The 18,964-nt window shown below is 39.4% G+C and overlaps 1 protein-coding gene across 4 annotated transcripts in view; it reads right to left on the bottom strand.

Moving 5' to 3' along the window:
• Positions 1 to 18,964, bottom strand: part of ptprsa (protein tyrosine phosphatase receptor type Sa) — a 217,369-nt gene that overhangs the window by 124,868 nt on the left and 73,537 nt on the right. For all 4 annotated transcript variants that reach the window (XM_026322985.2, XM_026322988.2, XM_026322984.2 and 1 more), the window contains one exon: positions 4,827 to 5,048. In XM_026322985.2, coding sequence (XP_026178770.1) covers positions 4,827 to 4,923 — 97 coding nt within the window. In that variant the 5' untranslated portion in view covers positions 4,924 to 5,048. The remainder of the gene's footprint in view (positions 1 to 4,826; positions 5,049 to 18,964) is intronic.

The following is an 18,964-nucleotide window of genomic DNA, read 5'->3' as shown; positions in this document are numbered from 1 at the left end:
AAGATTGTGATTAACTCAAAAAAGTGAAGAGGTGGCAATATACTAGAAAAAAATGTTTTCTTTCCTTGCAGTGAGAAAAATATAAACTCTGGCTTTTTAGAACATAGGTCTTTAAAGGAGAATAATGAAATGCTGTATATGGACAGTTCCTCCATATAACAAATACTGCTTTTTGTTGCAACTACATCAACTCCAATAACTAACTTAAAACTGGAATTTGGTCAAGTTATACTGGGATCCTAGAGGTCTTAGTGTTGATCATCGTGTGTGTCTGTGTGTGGTCAATTTTTTCTATAGGAAATAGCGATCACCTAGGTAACGCACATACCATACACATCATAAAAAAATTAAAAATAAAAAGAATAAATTACAAGATGATATTCAGACATAATGTTTTCTAACAGGTTCATTACTCACAAAAAAATTGTTAAACTACCTCCATAACCATTTCAGAAACAAAACCTTTTGAAGTTTGAAATAATAATTACTTACACCTTTTCACTGCTGTGTTTCATTTGATACTTTTAACCAGTACTGTCTGATATAATGATTTATATATTTTAACAACTTTCCACACTGTTGGGTCTTTCTTTGATGCTTTTTTCCCTTTTTAATCATGACTGAACTGCACCCTGTGTTGTGATTTTGCATTAATTCTATAAATAGTTTACTTGTTTCTACTTTCAAAACCAATGTTATTGCTAATGTCCAATAATAAAAAAGAACTTTGATTAAAATGTAACTGACATACTTGCCTGCAAAATCAGGGATAAACACACAGTGTGGTATAGTCTGTAGCAAAGTGTTATTATTATCATTGTTTGTCAAAATGTAAAGTATTTTTCTTGACTCAATATTTACTTGTATATTTATCTTGTTTGTGTTGATAAGGTGTCTATAGCATACCTGTACGTTTAAAGACTCTTGGAAGACAGGTCTTTTGAGACAAAAGGTCCATACAAACAATAAAAAAAACTGATGCATTATCACATGTAAATACAATTATTTTGAGTCTCATAACATGAATGCATGACACTGCCATCTAGTTTTAAAACTATGGTACAACGATATATCATTGATATGGCTCAATATTCTTTGAAGAAGTTCAGGTGACACTCCAGACATTAGTATATTTCTATCTTAATACACGTAGACTTATATACACATCCATCAGTCCATCCTGCCATCCATTATCTATACCCGCCCATTTCTATTTAGGGTCATGGGGACCTATCGCAGGTGTCTTCAGGTGGAAGGCAGGGGTACACCCTGACAGGTCACCAGTCCACCACAGGGCCACACAGTCAAACAACCACACATGCACACACTCCTATGGGCAATTTAGAGTTACCAATCAACCTGATATACATGTTTTGGGACTGTGGGAGGAAACTGGAGTACCCGTAGGACCCACACAAGCAAACTCCACACAGAAAGGCTTCCTCCATATTTCTAACCAGGAACCTTCTTTGTGTGAGGCAACAGTGCTAACCACCAAGCCACTATGCTGCCCCATATATGTGCATCTGCACATAAATTCATGCAAGCATGCACACAAACATAGACATACACACATAAAACAGGGAGCCAAGCATTATTAAGGTCGTGGTGGTAGAATTTATTGAGCCATCTTTCTTTCTCTTTTGATTAAAAATGTGTCCTTCTCGCTGTGATTTATGAGTGTAAATGGAAAGAGATGGAGGGCAGAAAGAAAGACAGAGAGGGGGAGGGATCTGAAAGAGATGACATCATGCTTTCAGCTGGCTTTCTGCACAAGTGTGTGTGTGTGTGTGTGTGCGTGTGTTTGTGCATGTGTGTGCCTGTAAGTGAGAAGGTGTAGATAAGAGGTGGGAGTCTGTACCCCTCCTACCCACAACCACCCACCTATTCCACCAGGTGGGAGTGAATATAATTGGGCAACTGCACTACAGGGCTCTGTGTGTGGGGTTGTTCATGTGTGTGAAAGACAACAAGAGACAGCAGAAGAAGAACGTCTGTGACTGTGTGCATATACTTCCAAACATTATGGTGGGATAATGCTGTGTGGCCCCAAAAAGAGAAAAAAGAGGGAGAGAGTGAGCACATGAGTGTCTGTGTGTGGTCAGGAGGAGGGCGGGGCAGGAAAAAACACACACACACACACAAAAAAAAAAAAAAACTGCGCACATCTGCAAGAAACAATAAGAAAGAGTGAGCAAACTTGACAAAAACAGCAATCATATCCACAAAGCAGACAAAGTCTGGCAGATAATGACTGATGGGGAGAGAGCCATGCTGTGTATTTGTTAGTACGTATGTGTGTGTTTATGTGTGTAAGAGAGAGAGAGCTAATTTCCAGTTAAGATGAAGCAGACTGCTCTGAATGTTATTTAAACCAGGGTGAGAGAACAGAGGCTGTGGATAAATTCAAATGCTGGAGAAAAACTGAGACCTGACCTATTGGGCAAAAGAACTGAAGGCGGGAATGTGCAACAGTCTGCCTTAATATGCAACATGAAGAGCTTTTGCACCTTTGCTTTACTTTCACTCTGAAAGTGAGTGTATTGTAAGGCCAAAAGGAAGAGAACAAAGGCATCTGTTTGACATCTGTCTGAGCGTAATTTTAGATGTTTTCTGCCAGCTGAGCTGAAAGACACTCAAATTATGCTACCAGACACTCAAACCACTGTGCAATCAAAAGTAGACAGCTCTGTTGCAACATGAGATTAATCAAGCCCTCTTCATGTTATCTTGAATCACTGACAACACACTCACTGAATGGCAGAAATGGAGAAAGAAAGGATAGACAAAGGGATCAAGAGGGAAAAAAATTCAAAAATTGCAAACTGCCTCAAATAGACATTGAAAATCTTGCATGACTCAACTACCTAAAAATTTTGGTTATGGCACCTTCACACTGGAACAGCATGCATGAAATGTTCTATTGGCTGCATCTGCTAATATTTTTGGTTCTAATTTAACATGTATTTTTATTTTCCTGCTAAAAAGAGTCTGTTTTTTTTTTTATTTCAATTGAGCTTCCACATTTTCATTATGTTGTCGCAGACATAATCTGGTTTTGTAGTTTGTACACACCTGAATATAGCTCATACCTACACACATGCATCCCTGCTTCTCTTGTGAAAAGTCCTTTGGCACAAACTTGCTTTGTTATTTAAGCGTTTAAGTGAAGAAACCTGAACTAGAACTAATTTATTTTCCCTGTGATGTTTTTTAAACTTTTGCCTAAGGAGATGTACTAGGAAACACAGAGATAGAGGGGACAGATAAGCTTAGAGCCAACCAAAATGTGACAAGCCATGCCTTTCCTTTAACTTGTAGACAAAAACACTGAGGCACACACGTTATCTGTATGTTGTACAGGTATGTACAGTTAGCTAACACTCATGCATGCGAACAAGCATAGACGTGTCACTGACATCTGCCCACACACACGTTCACAATGATCTCCAGACGTACACACGCGTAAATGATTCAAAATTGTACCATCTTACACCAACTGTTAGCTATTTTCTAGTTGAAGGGTAAGAGATTTGATTTTATGTATAGTTAAAAAAAATAACAGGTTACATAAATTACACAATGACGCAAAAGTGAGTACACCTCTGATCCCTGCAACAAGAGTGATCACACCTGGGATTTCCTATTATGGCTACTTGCATTAACAAGGTTAAAAAAAGAACATGTGACCACCTCAGATTTCTCAATATTTGCCTGGACTGTGTTTAACGCAACGTGGCCAGTCTCAAGCAAGAGAAGAGAAGAAGGAGAAGAATTTTCCAGCATGACAATGATCCCAAACACACTACAAAAACACCCAAGAGCTATAAAAAAAAAAAAAAAATGCACCTTTGTGGTATTTTAAAACTGAAGGTAAAAAAAAAAAAAAAAAAAAAGAAACCCTCTGGCTAAGAGCAGCTGAAAATCATCTGTAAAGAATGGCAGAACATCTCTACTGATTCGTGCAAGACTGTTATCATCCATGGCCATGAGGATCTAATCAGTCATAAAAAAGGTAGACATATGAAATATTTAAACAAATAGTTTAAGTAATTTCACTAATGATAGGTGCACTGCTTTTTGCATCAGTTGGTTATTAAATATAGACCTGTCATGATAGTTTAGACAAAAATTTCTATATTTCAGACTGACTTCATTCTCATTGGGCTTTGACTGAAAATACAAATACATATTAAAGAAATAGGATTTATAATTAGTTAACATTTTAGTCATATTTACCAGGGGTGTCTTGTTGTATAACATACATATATAATTATTCTACATGCTCACCCACACACACGCTTACACACACAGGATTTACAAACAATGAAACCCAAGGGAGAGCCTCTCCACCTCACCATCACTCTTGTTCAATTTCTCTGCAAAGCCTTCTCTTTGTTTTGTCTCCTTAATTCTTCTCTAAGCCCATCTTAACGGGGAAATGGTGCAGAACAAATCCCAGGCAGTTGACAGGGTGGGATAAGAGACTACTGATGTTCCTCTGTCCTCTAACATGGGAAGTTACGGAGGACGATTTATACAGACAGATATTATTATGGCTAAATTGTAAATATTTCAATATTTCATGCTCTTACCCTCATCGGCTAAATGCCTGAAATAAAAATATAAATGTAACAATCACACTTATTCTTACAAGACAAACCTAGTGTAAACATTTTATGTCTTGAAGCTAAAGACGGACGTTCCACGATGAGATATCAACAATATAACAGTGTATTAGATGTAAATTTTTAACCTTTGAAGGGCACTACATAGGGAAGCTAGGAAGTCATCACTGGAAGCATAGTCAATGCCTGTATACTTACATAAGGCGTGGGAGCCAGTGAGCAGCAGTGATAGCAGCAGAGTGGTGACAGGCAACAGGAGTGGCAAGGAGAAGTGACGGGCACTGGTGGTGGCCATCTTGGCTCCAGTAGGGAAAGGGGGGCAGGGAGGGGTGGGGTGGGACTGATCCTTGACCTGGCCAAAGAGCCGAGGCCCAACTGTGCAGGGAAGGCTGGGGTCTTCACGCAGGACAGCTTGGCACTCTGCACAAAGACAGGAAGAAAGATATATTTTGTTATAAACTTTATTTAAGCAAAGGCCACAATAATCAATTTCAACACCCAGATTCAGGTTCACCGTTACATACTTTCATAGCTGGTGGTTCAGATCTTCTGCCATAATACATTTTTCACAACTGACAGAACATCAAAACACCCCATGCAGGAAAGAAAAATGACAACTTGCATTACAACTTATATTAACGTACTCTGACAAGGAAGCACCATAATACTTTGACTGTTGCAATGGTTCTAGGTAGAAGGAACATGCCCAAATAACATAGCACTGTACTATATGTTTTACTTTTGAGTGCTTGACAGGGTGCTTTTAACCAGAGCCACTTGCAGTGAAAAGGCAGTGTTTCTGCCCACATTGACAGAACTTGTGACATTTGATAAACACACAGACCAGACCTCTTTGCTGCACTTTTTTACAGCCATTCATTACTGCGATACATAAATGAAAGGAAGGTAAAAAGGTGTATCTGACGATACTGAAAGCAAAGTGTCACATACCCTAAACACTAACTTCCCCAACCTACAACCAACTCCTTCTCACATCCCTTAATTAGCATGGGAGTCACTTTTTTTTTTTTTTCTTTGTTAATCACCTGATCTTGTCGTTACTTGCTTATCTCATTGCCTTGTAATTACACAGGCACCCAATGATATTCCAGGCGCTGTCTCTTTGTTTTAGTCAAATGCCATTAATCCCCAAAGCTACACAGAGGGACCAGGGTGCCTCTCACCACACTCACACACACTATTTCTCCCATTGATATATCTGCTGGTTAGGCATACTCTTTAATTAAAACGATGTGAATCATGAGACCAAAAATAAGAGAACAGAGAAATCCATGACAAGAATAGTTGAGAAGAGTTAGTAAGTTTCATTTTCTTTTTTTTTTTTAAATGACATTTATGAGGTTCAGCTGACAGATATCTTATAGATAGATGGCTGAGCAGGTAATGCTATAAGGTAGCTTTAAAAGGGGTCTGGGCTTTGTCCAAGGACAGTTCATCTAAAAGCAATGTCTGTCTAAGTAATCAAGCTGTGACCTCAAAAACACAAAACTGTCCACTTTCAAAGGAGCCCTAATCACAGGACTTGGCCTCACCCCTGAGTCAGGAAAGATCTGTCCTGTATCAGTGTTCTTTTGCAAGACACTGAAGTACCAGCTACAGGATGCTACTACTCTGTTGATCCAATATAAGGGGTGAGGTTGACTCTCTAGAAGCAAGAATAATTACCTGCACACTGGGTACTATAGTAAAACCGACACAGACAGTGTACAGTTTATCATGAATGCCCTAAGGCACCTTTTTTTTTTTTTTGCAGGGCAGCCTAGAGGTTAAAGATAATAGTCAGTAAGCACAGGTTTACAGGTTTGATCCAAGAAACAGCCACTTTTCAAAGCATCCCTGAACACTTATTAAAATCCTTTACTTGCTAACACACAAGTTGTTTTGGATAAGAGTATCAGTGACTGTGGACTGAATGAACTTTAATAAAAAAGCATAAAGGAGTGACAGATGCAATCTCTATCATTCAGACACAATCAGAATCAGAATCACATAAGCCACGATATAGTGAAAGACAACGATAGAGGTCAATTGTTTGAATGGAACTGATGGATACAGCCAAAACAGATACTATTGTAAATACTTACATAATTATTTATGTAATATGTTTTCATCATATCATGTTCTCCGACATCTCAGTTATCTACCTTTCACTGTGTAGGAAAGAGGGCAACATTGACTCATCCAGTATCACCCATCTTACATCATGTTAATGCCATCAAATAGGTAATAAGTGATTATCTAGGCCAGGTCAAGAGTTGAAAGAGTATTATACTGTATGTAGCTGTTAAAAGGTTACTTTTGTGACTGTGGCTTTGTGAGACGGATAAAACCACAGCTAATAGCAGTGTAACCAAGCACCTCAGACATCAGGCTTATACAATGGCCACACCCTCTGAAGCTACTGGACCAGGCTGTATAAACTGAAGAGAAAAGCAGATGCAGCATCAGGCACGCATAAAATAAAACCATAGATGTGTACAGAAAAACACATATATGAGAGAAATGAATAAATACTGTGTTAAGATAATGACCTCTTTAAACACATACACACGTCAGAGTAATTCAATACAATGTGACACATGCACATTTACAAAAAAACACAGACAATAGGTCTTTATGCCAGGAAAGAGCAGGTGTCTTTCAGAAGCTCAGCTCATCTTTCAGCACAATACTTTTAACACACGATCAACATGTGCTCTTGATTTTTTTTTTTTTCTCCTGTTGCTTGTTCTTGGTTCTCAGGTGATGTCACTAGGTGAGAACTGAGGGAAATACAGAAACATGAATAGATAGAATAACAGATATCAAATTATGTCGGGGACTTCTGAATGATGTTCCTATTGTCCTTACTATAAACACTAGCGTAGGTAGAGGGAATCTCACCACGCCTGTAGCGAATTGCTGTATCTATGCTCACAAGATGCCTAGGTTTTGATTTATAGCCCTCCCCTTAGGGCATGGCTTCTATCTCCACCTCTGGTTGCTATACAAACTGTACAACACAATTACAACATCTATTGTTGTTAAACGACCTTGTCAAACATAACCTAAGGCCAGGTCTGGGCTCCAGTTTAAGCATAGACATGCAGCTATCTTTTCTGAACTATAAATAAAAGGTAGAGAGCTTTAGATACATATATGCCTGCACATATTTTTCATTGATCCCTGAGGGGTTGAGAAAGCTAATCAAACTAAAAACTTAACAGCAAATGCAGCTCCAAACAGGGATGTCAACAAGTTGCTAAGCAGTCTTTCCCAAAAGCAACACATGGTATGAAAAGCACGGCATGTTTCTCCAGTTCAGCATCTCCGTGGGAAAATCCGTCAACTGCATTCCATTCATGACTTTGCCTCTAGAAATTGGCAGAGATAAAGTTGAATATTTGGCATTTGGGCAAAGCTAGCAGAACGCCCATTACCTGCTATTCCCACATTTTAGGCTGTTACTGAGAATAACTTGCTAATAGTCACGTTTTGCACATTCAGTGTTGCTAAGATGATTGCAACACTTACTAATTTCTGAGGGAATTTGAGCTAATTAGTGCTGGTTTGTAATTGCTAAGCTCGTACGAGACGAATGATGAAAAAGTAGTAGCACTACCAACTCCCATGCCTCTACTAGTATAACTTAAAATGGTTTGTTACACTACCAACATCTTCCAGAGACCCTAGGGAAAATCATTATCAGCAGTAGTCTTCTGACAAAGAGGCTGCATCTTCAGTTTAGTTTGCCCAAGGTTATGCACTTCTAACTATTACCATATAGTAAATCCCCAAGCTCAATTCAAAATGTTAATATAACTGTAGCATAAAAGTCTGTTGTGTGACCGCAAAGAGCGACAGCATTTTTTTTCTGGCATTTGGTCTATCTGTCTTGCTTTAAGCAATAATGTGAACAATAATGTGAAAAAAACATATTGAAAAAGTACTGCTCTTTTATTTAATTTTTTTTATTAATACTGAAAATTTACTGTACGCCTAATCACTGAACTCTAGGCTATTCCCACTGATGGGTAATGACTATATTCTGAAACTCAAAACTATTTTCTCCTGTGAAAACAGCACATCACTCTAGATATTAACAAGTCGCCAGGCTTCAGTAACTACAGCCAAAATGGCGGCACATTTTCCACTGTGATGGCAGTCACTGGCTATCAGGGACTCTCGCTTTGACGTGGTCAAGCTTTAAATTCAGCTCATTTCCCCATGCAATATTGATACTAATGCATTTGATTACTGAGATTGAGAAAAGCAGCGAATGGAAAGTGAGATGGGAATTTGCGCCATAACCATGAAATGAGTACAAGACCAAGCAATATAAAATGTGTGCGCATGCAGACATACACACATGCCACAATGGACCAAGAGAAATTATAAAAGGAAGTGAATCCTTCAAAGTAAACAAAAGGTACATGTGCGTATATACATGGATTTCTCAACAGTGGAAAGAAAACTTTGACTCCAAGAGACCGAGCTATTTCTATCCACTCCTGCATACTGTGCTGTTAGAATGAACTGTTCCCACATACACATTGTAAAGGGAAGTTGTATTTGCAAGCAGAAAAACAAACAATAGAAAGTACATTAATAATTACTTTCATGAGGCAAACAATAACTTCAAATACACATAGTTTAAATATCCCACTTTGATAGGACTCAACATCAAAGAGTTTAATGTTTAGACCTTCAAAACCAATAACAATTTCTGTTTGTCCTGTCACAAAACACAATGGCTAGACTTTACATAGGAGGATGTTTTTCATACATTGTTTGTTGTGTCTCAACAACATCTAATTTTTGGCTCTAGGATTCTGACAAGCCCTATTTACAATGTCTCTGCTGCAGCCTGGTAGAGATGTTAATTCTCAAGGGATGGGTATTAGCTACTCTACCCTGCAAGGAACTTTGAAGAAGTTGTAGCAAACTTCTTTAAGAAAACTTAGTACAAGTGTCACTAGATAAATAACACACTGCTATATTTTCTTTTTCTGTAAAAGGGTAGAAACCTAATAAAAACACCTTTAGCTACTTCACATATTAATTAATTTGTTATTATTATTATTATTAATATTATCATTATATAGACAATGTGCTCTACTAGGTCCAGAGGTATGAGAGCAGTATAGAACTAAGTACGTGACTCTTAACATAGTTATTGTTGTTTTGGTTCAAAAATGACAATGATACAGCTAATATAGATTCAAAATTGCACAGAGTTGCTGCTTTCTGGTTGCTGTGTAATTAAATATACTATATAGAATACTGTGTAATTTTACATGTTTCAGACCAGCAAGACGTGCTCCAATTCTCACATCTCTACTTCAGACAGTACCAGTAGTGCCAAGAAACACTAGTGGTAAAACATTTTACAGAGCTGCAGTTATTCTAATAACTAGGTGACATCTGTGCAAAGAGGTAGGCTACATAGCACAATACAGCATTCATCCCCCCCAAAACGTTTATTTGAAACTGTTAAAAATCCACAGGAATGACATGAAATCACACTTTCATTTTTGGTATATCAGAAAAAAAAAACAGTGATGCTGATATAGCAATTGATTGTGATGAAAATAAGCCACGGTCCTGTGTGCCGTTTTCTGTTGTACAGTGATGAAAAAAATGCAAATTTTCAAGAAAATACTGCCTTTTTCATGACTCTTTCTAAACCCTGCTATCGCTGGCTGCTGTTTATTGTCAGCCATCAGCTGCTGTCTCTCCCCCTGCAGTCTCCCACCTTAGATGAAGATTTTATGCGTCAGCCCCAAGTCACAGATTTTTACTTTTACTGCCTTTCATTGATTCATGTGGAGGATCAGCAAAAGATGCAAGATGCAGGTCCACTCGTATCAGTCTGTTAGTACAGATATGGTCTATATATTGCATATGTGCATTATGTCTAGGTTATTTGTACGTATTGTATTTTATATGTCAGTTTTTATGAAAAATAATGTCAACGTACAGTATGTCTGTGCATATTTATACATGCATGAGACATCTATGTGTATTTATATGTGCATAAGCAGTATGTATATATACTAAATTTTATTTGTATTTGCATATGTTTACTTATGTGTGCCACTGATGTTACACTACTCTGTCCCATGCACTTTTATTTGGGCATTTGGTCTATAGGTGTGTAATAACTTAGTGTGAAGTTATTTATGTGTGGCCAAACAATTTATTTCTTTCTGTATCTGTGTGCATTTGTGTATGTGTGTGCATGACAGAGAAGTGGTGGTATACTCAGATACACACAAATACACACATCGCAACCTCAGCGATAAAATAAGTCTATAGCAACCATCTGTTTTTCACCATGCTGAAATCCTAACACTATTGATTCCATGTGTCATTGGTAAGGTTTCCCTGCTCACTCTCTCCCTGCCTCTCCCTCACTGCACAATTTTAGTTTTCTGCATTAGAGCATTGGCTACATTTGAAGGTAAATCTACCATGAGAAAAAAGGCTAAACCCAACTCCTGTGCACACAGACCTGTGATGCCTGAAAGCTATGTAAATGGTGTGACATACAGATGCTAGAAGAGAAAACGGGTATATGTTTTGCTTCTAAATATGTCAGTGATCAGACTAGTCGTCCCTTAAATTCCCCATGTCGTTTTTTTTACTTCATCTAACTCCTTCCCAGCCTCTCCCTCATTTCGTCTCTCCTTCCCTTCCCCCCTCAAACTCATGCATACTAAACTGTGCTTGCATTGCAGATGTTTGGTAGGGAATCACATGAATTTGCATGGAACCGCAGGGCTATTATGTAAATGCCCCAGTGTGTACCTACCTCCCAGCTTCACTTGTTCGTTTCCATCCATTCTATCTAGAGAGGAATTCAAAACAATGTGCACCTGCCATTAACTACTATGTGAAGGGAAGCCCCAGTGAAAGGAGAAAGACTTTCACAGGGAAACCTATTTGTAAGATACTGTCAGTAGCATTAACATATTTAGCTTTGACTTACACTAAATGCAAGTAGAAAGTGCACTCAACACTATCATGCGAAAGGCAGGGAGGTAAGCAAAGATCTGAGAACAAATGTGACAGTTATTACCTTCATCCTGCATGTTTAATATATTAGGTACACAATACATGTCCATGAAAAGGGTACATTCTTTATTTTATGGGCAATTCAGTGCCTCCAATGCATGTGATTCACATGTCTTTGAGCATCCTTTTTAGTTTTAAGTGGCTGTTTGCATGGGCAGGGAAAATTGTGCTGCTGTGACATCATTAAGAGATTGCGGAGCGCCCTGCCCTAGCAACCTCTCCATGGAGTAGCTTTCCCATGAGCCTTTGCCCTCAGCTGCCCCCAATCTCCCAGGCCTAGAAATGTTAGTTGACAAATCAGAGACACCTTGTGTTGGCCTTCTGCTATTCCTCTGGGAACACCATAACATTTCTTTAGGATATTATGAGCTTTTTGAGCTCCATTTTACCTTAAAATCATTTTACTGAAAAAAAAAAAAAAAAAAAAAAAAAATCACCTGAAGTTATATATATCTTCCAAGGTTGAAAACTTTTCTTATAAAATGACTGTTGATTTCAAAGTGTAGTATGTTATGGGTTACTCCATCTGATGGCACTTTGAGGCTTTTTTTGTAAAAAAAAAAAAAAAAAAAAAAAAAGACCGGTGTCTGACTACTTCCAAAAGGAACTGAAGGTTTACAAAAAGATTCGAGACCCAATTACTGCAAGTCCACTAAATCTTCAGTCTTTTGTTTTTCTGCAGGTGTTGCCCTGAGTTCATTTAGCTGGAATTGTGTTTACTCAGAACATTATGAGGCAGCATTGTCCCTCCAATAGTCACCCAGGGCTCTGAGGCTTTTAGCTGAAATCCACCTTGGTTTAAGTTGAGTGCACAGCAGCAAGCGTCAGGGTCATGCAGCGGGGGCGTATGGATTGGCAACTGGGAGGCTTGCACAGCAAGCTGACCTCCTAAATGCGGACAGCATTGCACAGCCATTTTGTTTACTACTGAGGGGTGACATGCTATCTGTCTCCTGTGTAACCTTGCCATACTTTGACGGCACATTTTGGCAGGCGAAATCCACACACACACACACACCTAGCACACAGACAAACACTGTTTTTGGTTTCTGCCTCTCCTGGTCTGTCGCACAGACTGCCAACAATCATACAGGCCAAAGGTTACAGGTGGCTTTGTCGATGATGGCATTACCTTGACTAGGAAGCGTCTGGGAAAGGAGGGCACTGCTACATAATATAGATAGGGAAGGCATTTAATTATAGGACACAGTACAGGTCACAGGTGGAAGCTGGAGAAGAGAGGGGAGACAGGGTGTGAGACAGTTCTTGACAGTAAAGGGGCAGTCGGTTGAGGACGTGGTGTGTGTGTGTGTGTGCAACACAGACTGTGGTGGAGAACTGGGGAAAGGAGGGGTTTGAGTGGTGACATCAATTTTTGGCCCTCTGCCAGTAGAGGCATCTCACCGACTAACCACAGGCTTGAATGCCCTTTAAAAATTGCCAAAAGAGGGGAGAAGACGTATTTGAAGGGCGACTGAGACAGCTGGGGAAACACGCTTCATATTCATTCTGGCAATGAAATGCTGATCGGGGGGAATGAGATTATTCTAAGTGATCGAGAAGGAAGGAGGAGGAGGGTAAGACTGGCAGACCATAGAAAATGTCTCCAAATTTTCACTGTGTAATTGGCAGAGCGCACTGTGTAACATTTGCTGTGTGGTTTAAGAAGTTTCAGTTCCAAAATGAGATACATACCATTTGAAAAACTGACACCTACACAACAAAATGACTCCTGGCATGTTAACAAAATTTACAACTCAGTGACACTACAGCTATCTTTGGTCCTTTGCTTTAAAGTTTATATAATACAAATCCCGTCACATCCTTGACGTCTGCGTCAGAGGGCTGTAACATCACATCATTGAGAGTGCTACTAAAAGTGCAGTATTTGCACTAAATATTCAATATGATCGGCAATTAGAAAAGAATATTCTACCACAGAACCGTCAAGGACATGTGACAGCATGAGTATTTCTTTTTCTGATCAATATGTTGGAAATCAAAAGAACACTGCTGCAAATGCCAAAAATCAGCCCCAGGTTATTTCAATATAGTTTTGTTAATTCACTTGTGCAACTTACAAGTGGTTGGACATAAGGTATATGAAGGTCTGACAAAATTGCCTTTGCTCTACAAGATCTAGTCTACAAAAATGACTACTGAATGATTGAGAAAGTTATATACCCTGCTGCAAGAAAGACAATAATTGTACAATCAATTTCTAATGGTAGCTGTTTTTGTTTCAATTTATTAAGTAGAAAACAACAGAAGACACGGCCCTCGGTCCACAGCATATCCATCTGAAATAAATTTTGTGACTCTTCAAACTCAGGTTTGAAAAAGTACAATAATTCACACCTGCATTGAAAGTGATCATTCAGTTAAATAGCATATGGGGCTTCAGCCTTTGCTGTAGGCAAGGCTGCTCTTTCAGAATTTATATCTGAGGCTCCTTTTATTCTGACAGCTTTTTGATTAATCCTCTATGTCTAAAGAGTCAAAAAGAAACACATACAATCATCTACATCCATATACAAAGACACCAATTCAGGAACACACACTCGCACAAAAGGGGAAAACTCTATTGGGTCTTTTGCTAACAAACCCTCTGTTCATCAAGGGTGGTCATCTTTTTCAGACTCCCTTTTCAGGGAATTAATTGAAAATAGAGTTAATCCTGGTAATTTGCTTCTGAAACCAGGACAAAGCCCATCAGCAGGCTAAATGGTATTTTAACCTCACTTCAGTAGTCAGACAAACTTCTTCCAAGTGCAGTTAGGTGAGGTGTTTTTTAATTTGCTCTAGGTTGTGCTATTACCTGACTGTTTACTAAAAAGACGACATAAGCATGAATGTTGTTTCTCTCCATCAGAAAACATTCACATTAGGATCAGGTCAACAAGTACTCCAGTAGGCATCCACAACAAACTTGACATTACACAGTATATTTGAGGTATTTGGACTGCTGCTTACTTGAACATTATTTCGTTAACAAGAAAGAGGATAAACATGCTACTATAGCAATTAGTGCTGTTTAGCTCCATGTGCAGCAGGCTGTGGTTAGATCCTAGTTTTGGCTGAAGGTTGTGTGTCTGTACCCCTGTCAATCAGACAGCATTGTAAAGAGTAGAGACAGATGCCAAGGTTGACCCACACCCTGTCTTTCTCCCTGTCAGTCCAGCAATCACAGTCCTACCACCAGCACTACCACTGAAAGGCTGGAAAAGACAACTGTTTTTTTACAGCCACTTTAAAAAGACTCGAGGAAACAGACAGCAGCAAATGTGACACTTTGATTCGAGACTTCCTACTAAAAACCCAAGCCCTGCTTTCCAGTGTGGCCTGGTACAGGAAACCAAACAATAAAAAAGAAAGAAGGGAAGGAAGAAATGAAACAAGACAAACCGTGACTTACATAAAATAACGACAAGCAGAAGCAAGAATCACCAAAACTGATTCAGAATCAACAAGTGCCTATTTACACTACTCAACTTTATGCAAATATCCACATTAGTCGCTTGCTCATCCACTCTACTTACGCATTCTTGCAGTTCTCTACGACATGTTTTTAACAAGTGACGAATTGGACTACAGCACATGTACATTATAGGAAGCGATATGTTTCTTTACCATGCAAAACAGAAAAAGCAGACAGAACACAGTAGCTTGCCATGTGACAAAACTGAGAATTTAAATAATCAAGATAATCATTTAAAATTTGAAGTGTACTAAAATAATAACCCAAAAAGAACTATATATCCAGCTACTGTATATCTGAAAGCCCCTTGACTGAAAAATTTACCAGAAAAACATCCTCAATGTTAGATAATCATCAGATAGCCACTTTTGAAATGTCTCGTGCCATGACATGTGACCTGTTGAGCATTTAGCCACTGGTTGGCAGATGCTGTGTGAGTAGGGGGGATTCAATAGGAGGTAGTAATGTGGCATAATCCATATTAATGTATTCCTCCACAATAAATTATTGAAACACAGAACCAGTGTTATCCATTGGCCCTACATCTCTCCCACACACCGGAACAAAGGGTTTGTTTGTGTGGCAGACAGAAGGTTATTGTGGATCATGATCATGCATGTGAGCAAAAGCCAAGAGAAAGGCAGTGATGACAACACAATGGAGTTTCCATGAAACTCGCTCACACACGCTTAATATATAACGACACACATGTGCATTCACTTCTCAGATGTGTTTGATGGTTTTTCTCTCACATGGTCTCTTCAGTGTGTCTGCCTTGAGCGTCCCATCCACCCTCTGACCCTTTCACTCCAACCAGAGACCACCACCACTCTTTTAAACCCCCACTGTCCCCATCACTTCGTGTTGACTTGAGAATGAATTTTAGTGGGGCCAGGGAGGGATGGGGGTGGAGGAGGGTGGTGTGGTGGAGAGGTGTTGAGGTCAAAGGTGAAAGGTCAGACAGCTGGTAAACCTCTTTAAATCCTCGTTTTCCTTATTTATACCACACATTCCTTCACAACGGGGCACCGCTAGCTAGTCATCCATCCCTGTCTGATTTTACACCATACTTGTTAAGTTTATGTGCTTGCCATTACTGATACCTTATATATGTGTACGAGTCTGCCATACTATGCCATGCATACAAAATGTAATATTGTCAGGAAACTGCAGAAAGCAAAGGCACACTTATTTTGCAGTATAGAAAACAGCAACACCATAGTAGCGATGCAATGTGTGGTGGGGTACTGGCTTTGTTTGTTTCACTGCACTGCAATACCCATGTTGATTGTAAGTGGCGGTAGAGTGGGTGGGGGCTTTTTAAGTCCAGCAACTAATGCACAGACAACACCCATTTCACTTGTCTTTTCTTTCCTCTTTGTGTTTGTCACTGTACCCACTTTGCACCCCCCTGCTGTTTATTGTTATGCTCTGTGCCACACTGCACAGAGGGGAGAGAAGGAAAGAAAGAGATGACTGGTAATTATATTCTCATGTCATACTTTAAAACAAATGTGACGAGTTCACCTAATGACGGAGACACACATGCACGTACACATGCACGTATGGAATGTGGCAGTGGCTGACAGAATAAAAAAGAAGAAGCAAGGCAAAAAAAAAAAAAAAAAAAAAAAAAAAGAATGAAAGCTTACTCACATTGGAATAGCATAACACAACAGAGGAAAGTGCACCTTTCTGTCACACACAGAGATGCCAGACAATTGATGAGTCTGACAAGCTGGTGATGAGGTCATGGTACGGACATGGGAGTTGGTGGGGTCTGTGATTTGGTCTGAGGTACGGGGTTATAGACTTAATGGAGACAGATAAATGCATCATATTGGCTTCAGACGAGGTTATGGTGCTAGTGCCAGTTAAAACAACCTGAGGACCAATGTTCATTGAGACGGAGGGAGAAAGACCATCTTGAGAGAGCTCACACAACAGAATCAGTGCTTCATGCAGCATTTTGGAAACTGAGCACTTAGCTCAAGAGCACTTTGGCAGTGATGGTAGGTACTATAATTCTTACCACCTTTGAATCATCAACCCAGGGCTCACACAACCCTTCTGTCTGAGAATTAAACCAGAAACCATTCAGTTTCAGTGATTTATAGTACAGCAGCCAGAAAAAACCCATCAGAGTTTTGGCCCATGACTCTGCACAGGATTGACAGAGCTCCTAAACTAGAGCTAGAGATGTTTTACTATTGTAATCCAATACATGTTTTTACAGTGTACACCAGCTCTAGGACAGATTTTCTGTTTTGGACTTCCCTGATGGGATACTGACTTGAACTTTTTTCTCTGGGTTTTGATCACTGGTGTCAGCCAATGTGTTCTTAGGTATTTTTTGTCCCAGATCTCACCCTTTATTCTCATCTTTTGATTCTCTCACAACAGTCTAGTCACTTCCTGAATGGGAAGAAGTACAAAAGTACATGATGTTAGCATTACAACAAAGTGATAACTTGCTTCTAAAGCTTTTTCAACAACACAAAGTCAAAGCATCAGGGAAGCAGATGTAAAAACACAATGAGGAAATATTAAGGACTTGCAACTACACAAACACCAGGGCAATTAATCATGACAAAAGTGATAGAGTGAACAAAAATTGAGATGAAGCATAAAAAGATGGCATTCATTCCAGCCTGCTGCACCACCAAGCTGCTCATCTTCTTGGCGCCAGACAGAGTGTTGGCTTTCATTCAACCAGGAGCCCTATTTTTTTTATGCACTTTTTGTTTCTTTTTGTTTTGGTTATTCACCATAAGAGTTGTGTACAACTCATTCGCTTGCTCGCTTCGCATATTTGGATCACCCTCACTCTCTATTCTTTATTGGATTGAAAAAGACGGCTGGTTTTTTGAAAGCCTCTGGGCCTTGAAATGCATGCAGGCTGGAATCCAAAGCCCCTAATCACAGCTAAGGGAATAGGCTGTGGAGAGTCACGATTCGTAGAAAGTGAGGAATGGAGGGTGAGGAGGGAAAGAAGGAAGAAGAGGTGAAATGAAGAGAGAGTGAGAGAGGGAAGGAAGCAGATATCATGAGAAACACACATTTTTAGGCACTTGGTTAAATAGAGAGAACACCAGTAAGTGATTAATACCAGTGACAGTGTAGCACTTCATTATACGCAAATCGAGTCTGATTGAAGGCCCTGTGTGACGGAATGTGTTATAGAGTGTGTATTGTGAGCATACTGTCATACTTTGTGTCATCTCTGAACATGTCTAAATGAGTGCGCGTGCTTGTTTGAGCATGATCATCCATGTGTATGACAAGTTAACAGACACACTATGAAGTAGTGTATCCATATATATCTGTATGTACGGTCTACATGTGTATGATATGTGACTACGTGTGTGTGTGTGCGTGTGTGGCCTGCCACTCTGGTACACCTCAAGCTGTTCAGCTGTCGTCAAGCTCGCTCAGCAAGAAGCAAGCTGCTCCATCTGCTCACCCACCCCTCCTCTATCTTCTCTAGAGACTCTGTGTGTATGAGTGTGTGTTGACTTCTGTATATGTGTGTATTAGTGTGCATGGCCATTGCTTTTACTAGCATGGGTACAAATGTGAATACCCACATACACATAAATGTGTGTGCATTCTCCGGGTTAAGCAGTGTGTCCGATTACCACTACCTATCCACTTATCCACTGTACACACACACACACACATACAGTACATACAGCAGCTTAACAGGTCGTGTAAAATTAATTAGTATTCTATTACCCTTTCATCCCTCATTTCAGCCAAGTGTTTGCTGGAACGATAGCAG

This window comes from Mastacembelus armatus, chromosome 4, assembly GCF_900324485.2.
Source record: "Mastacembelus armatus chromosome 4, fMasArm1.2, whole genome shotgun sequence".
NCBI lineage: Eukaryota > Metazoa > Chordata > Actinopteri > Synbranchiformes > Mastacembelidae > Mastacembelus > Mastacembelus armatus.
The sequence above is the reverse complement of the archived record's forward strand: the minus strand, read 5'-3'. Positions and strand labels throughout refer to the sequence as shown.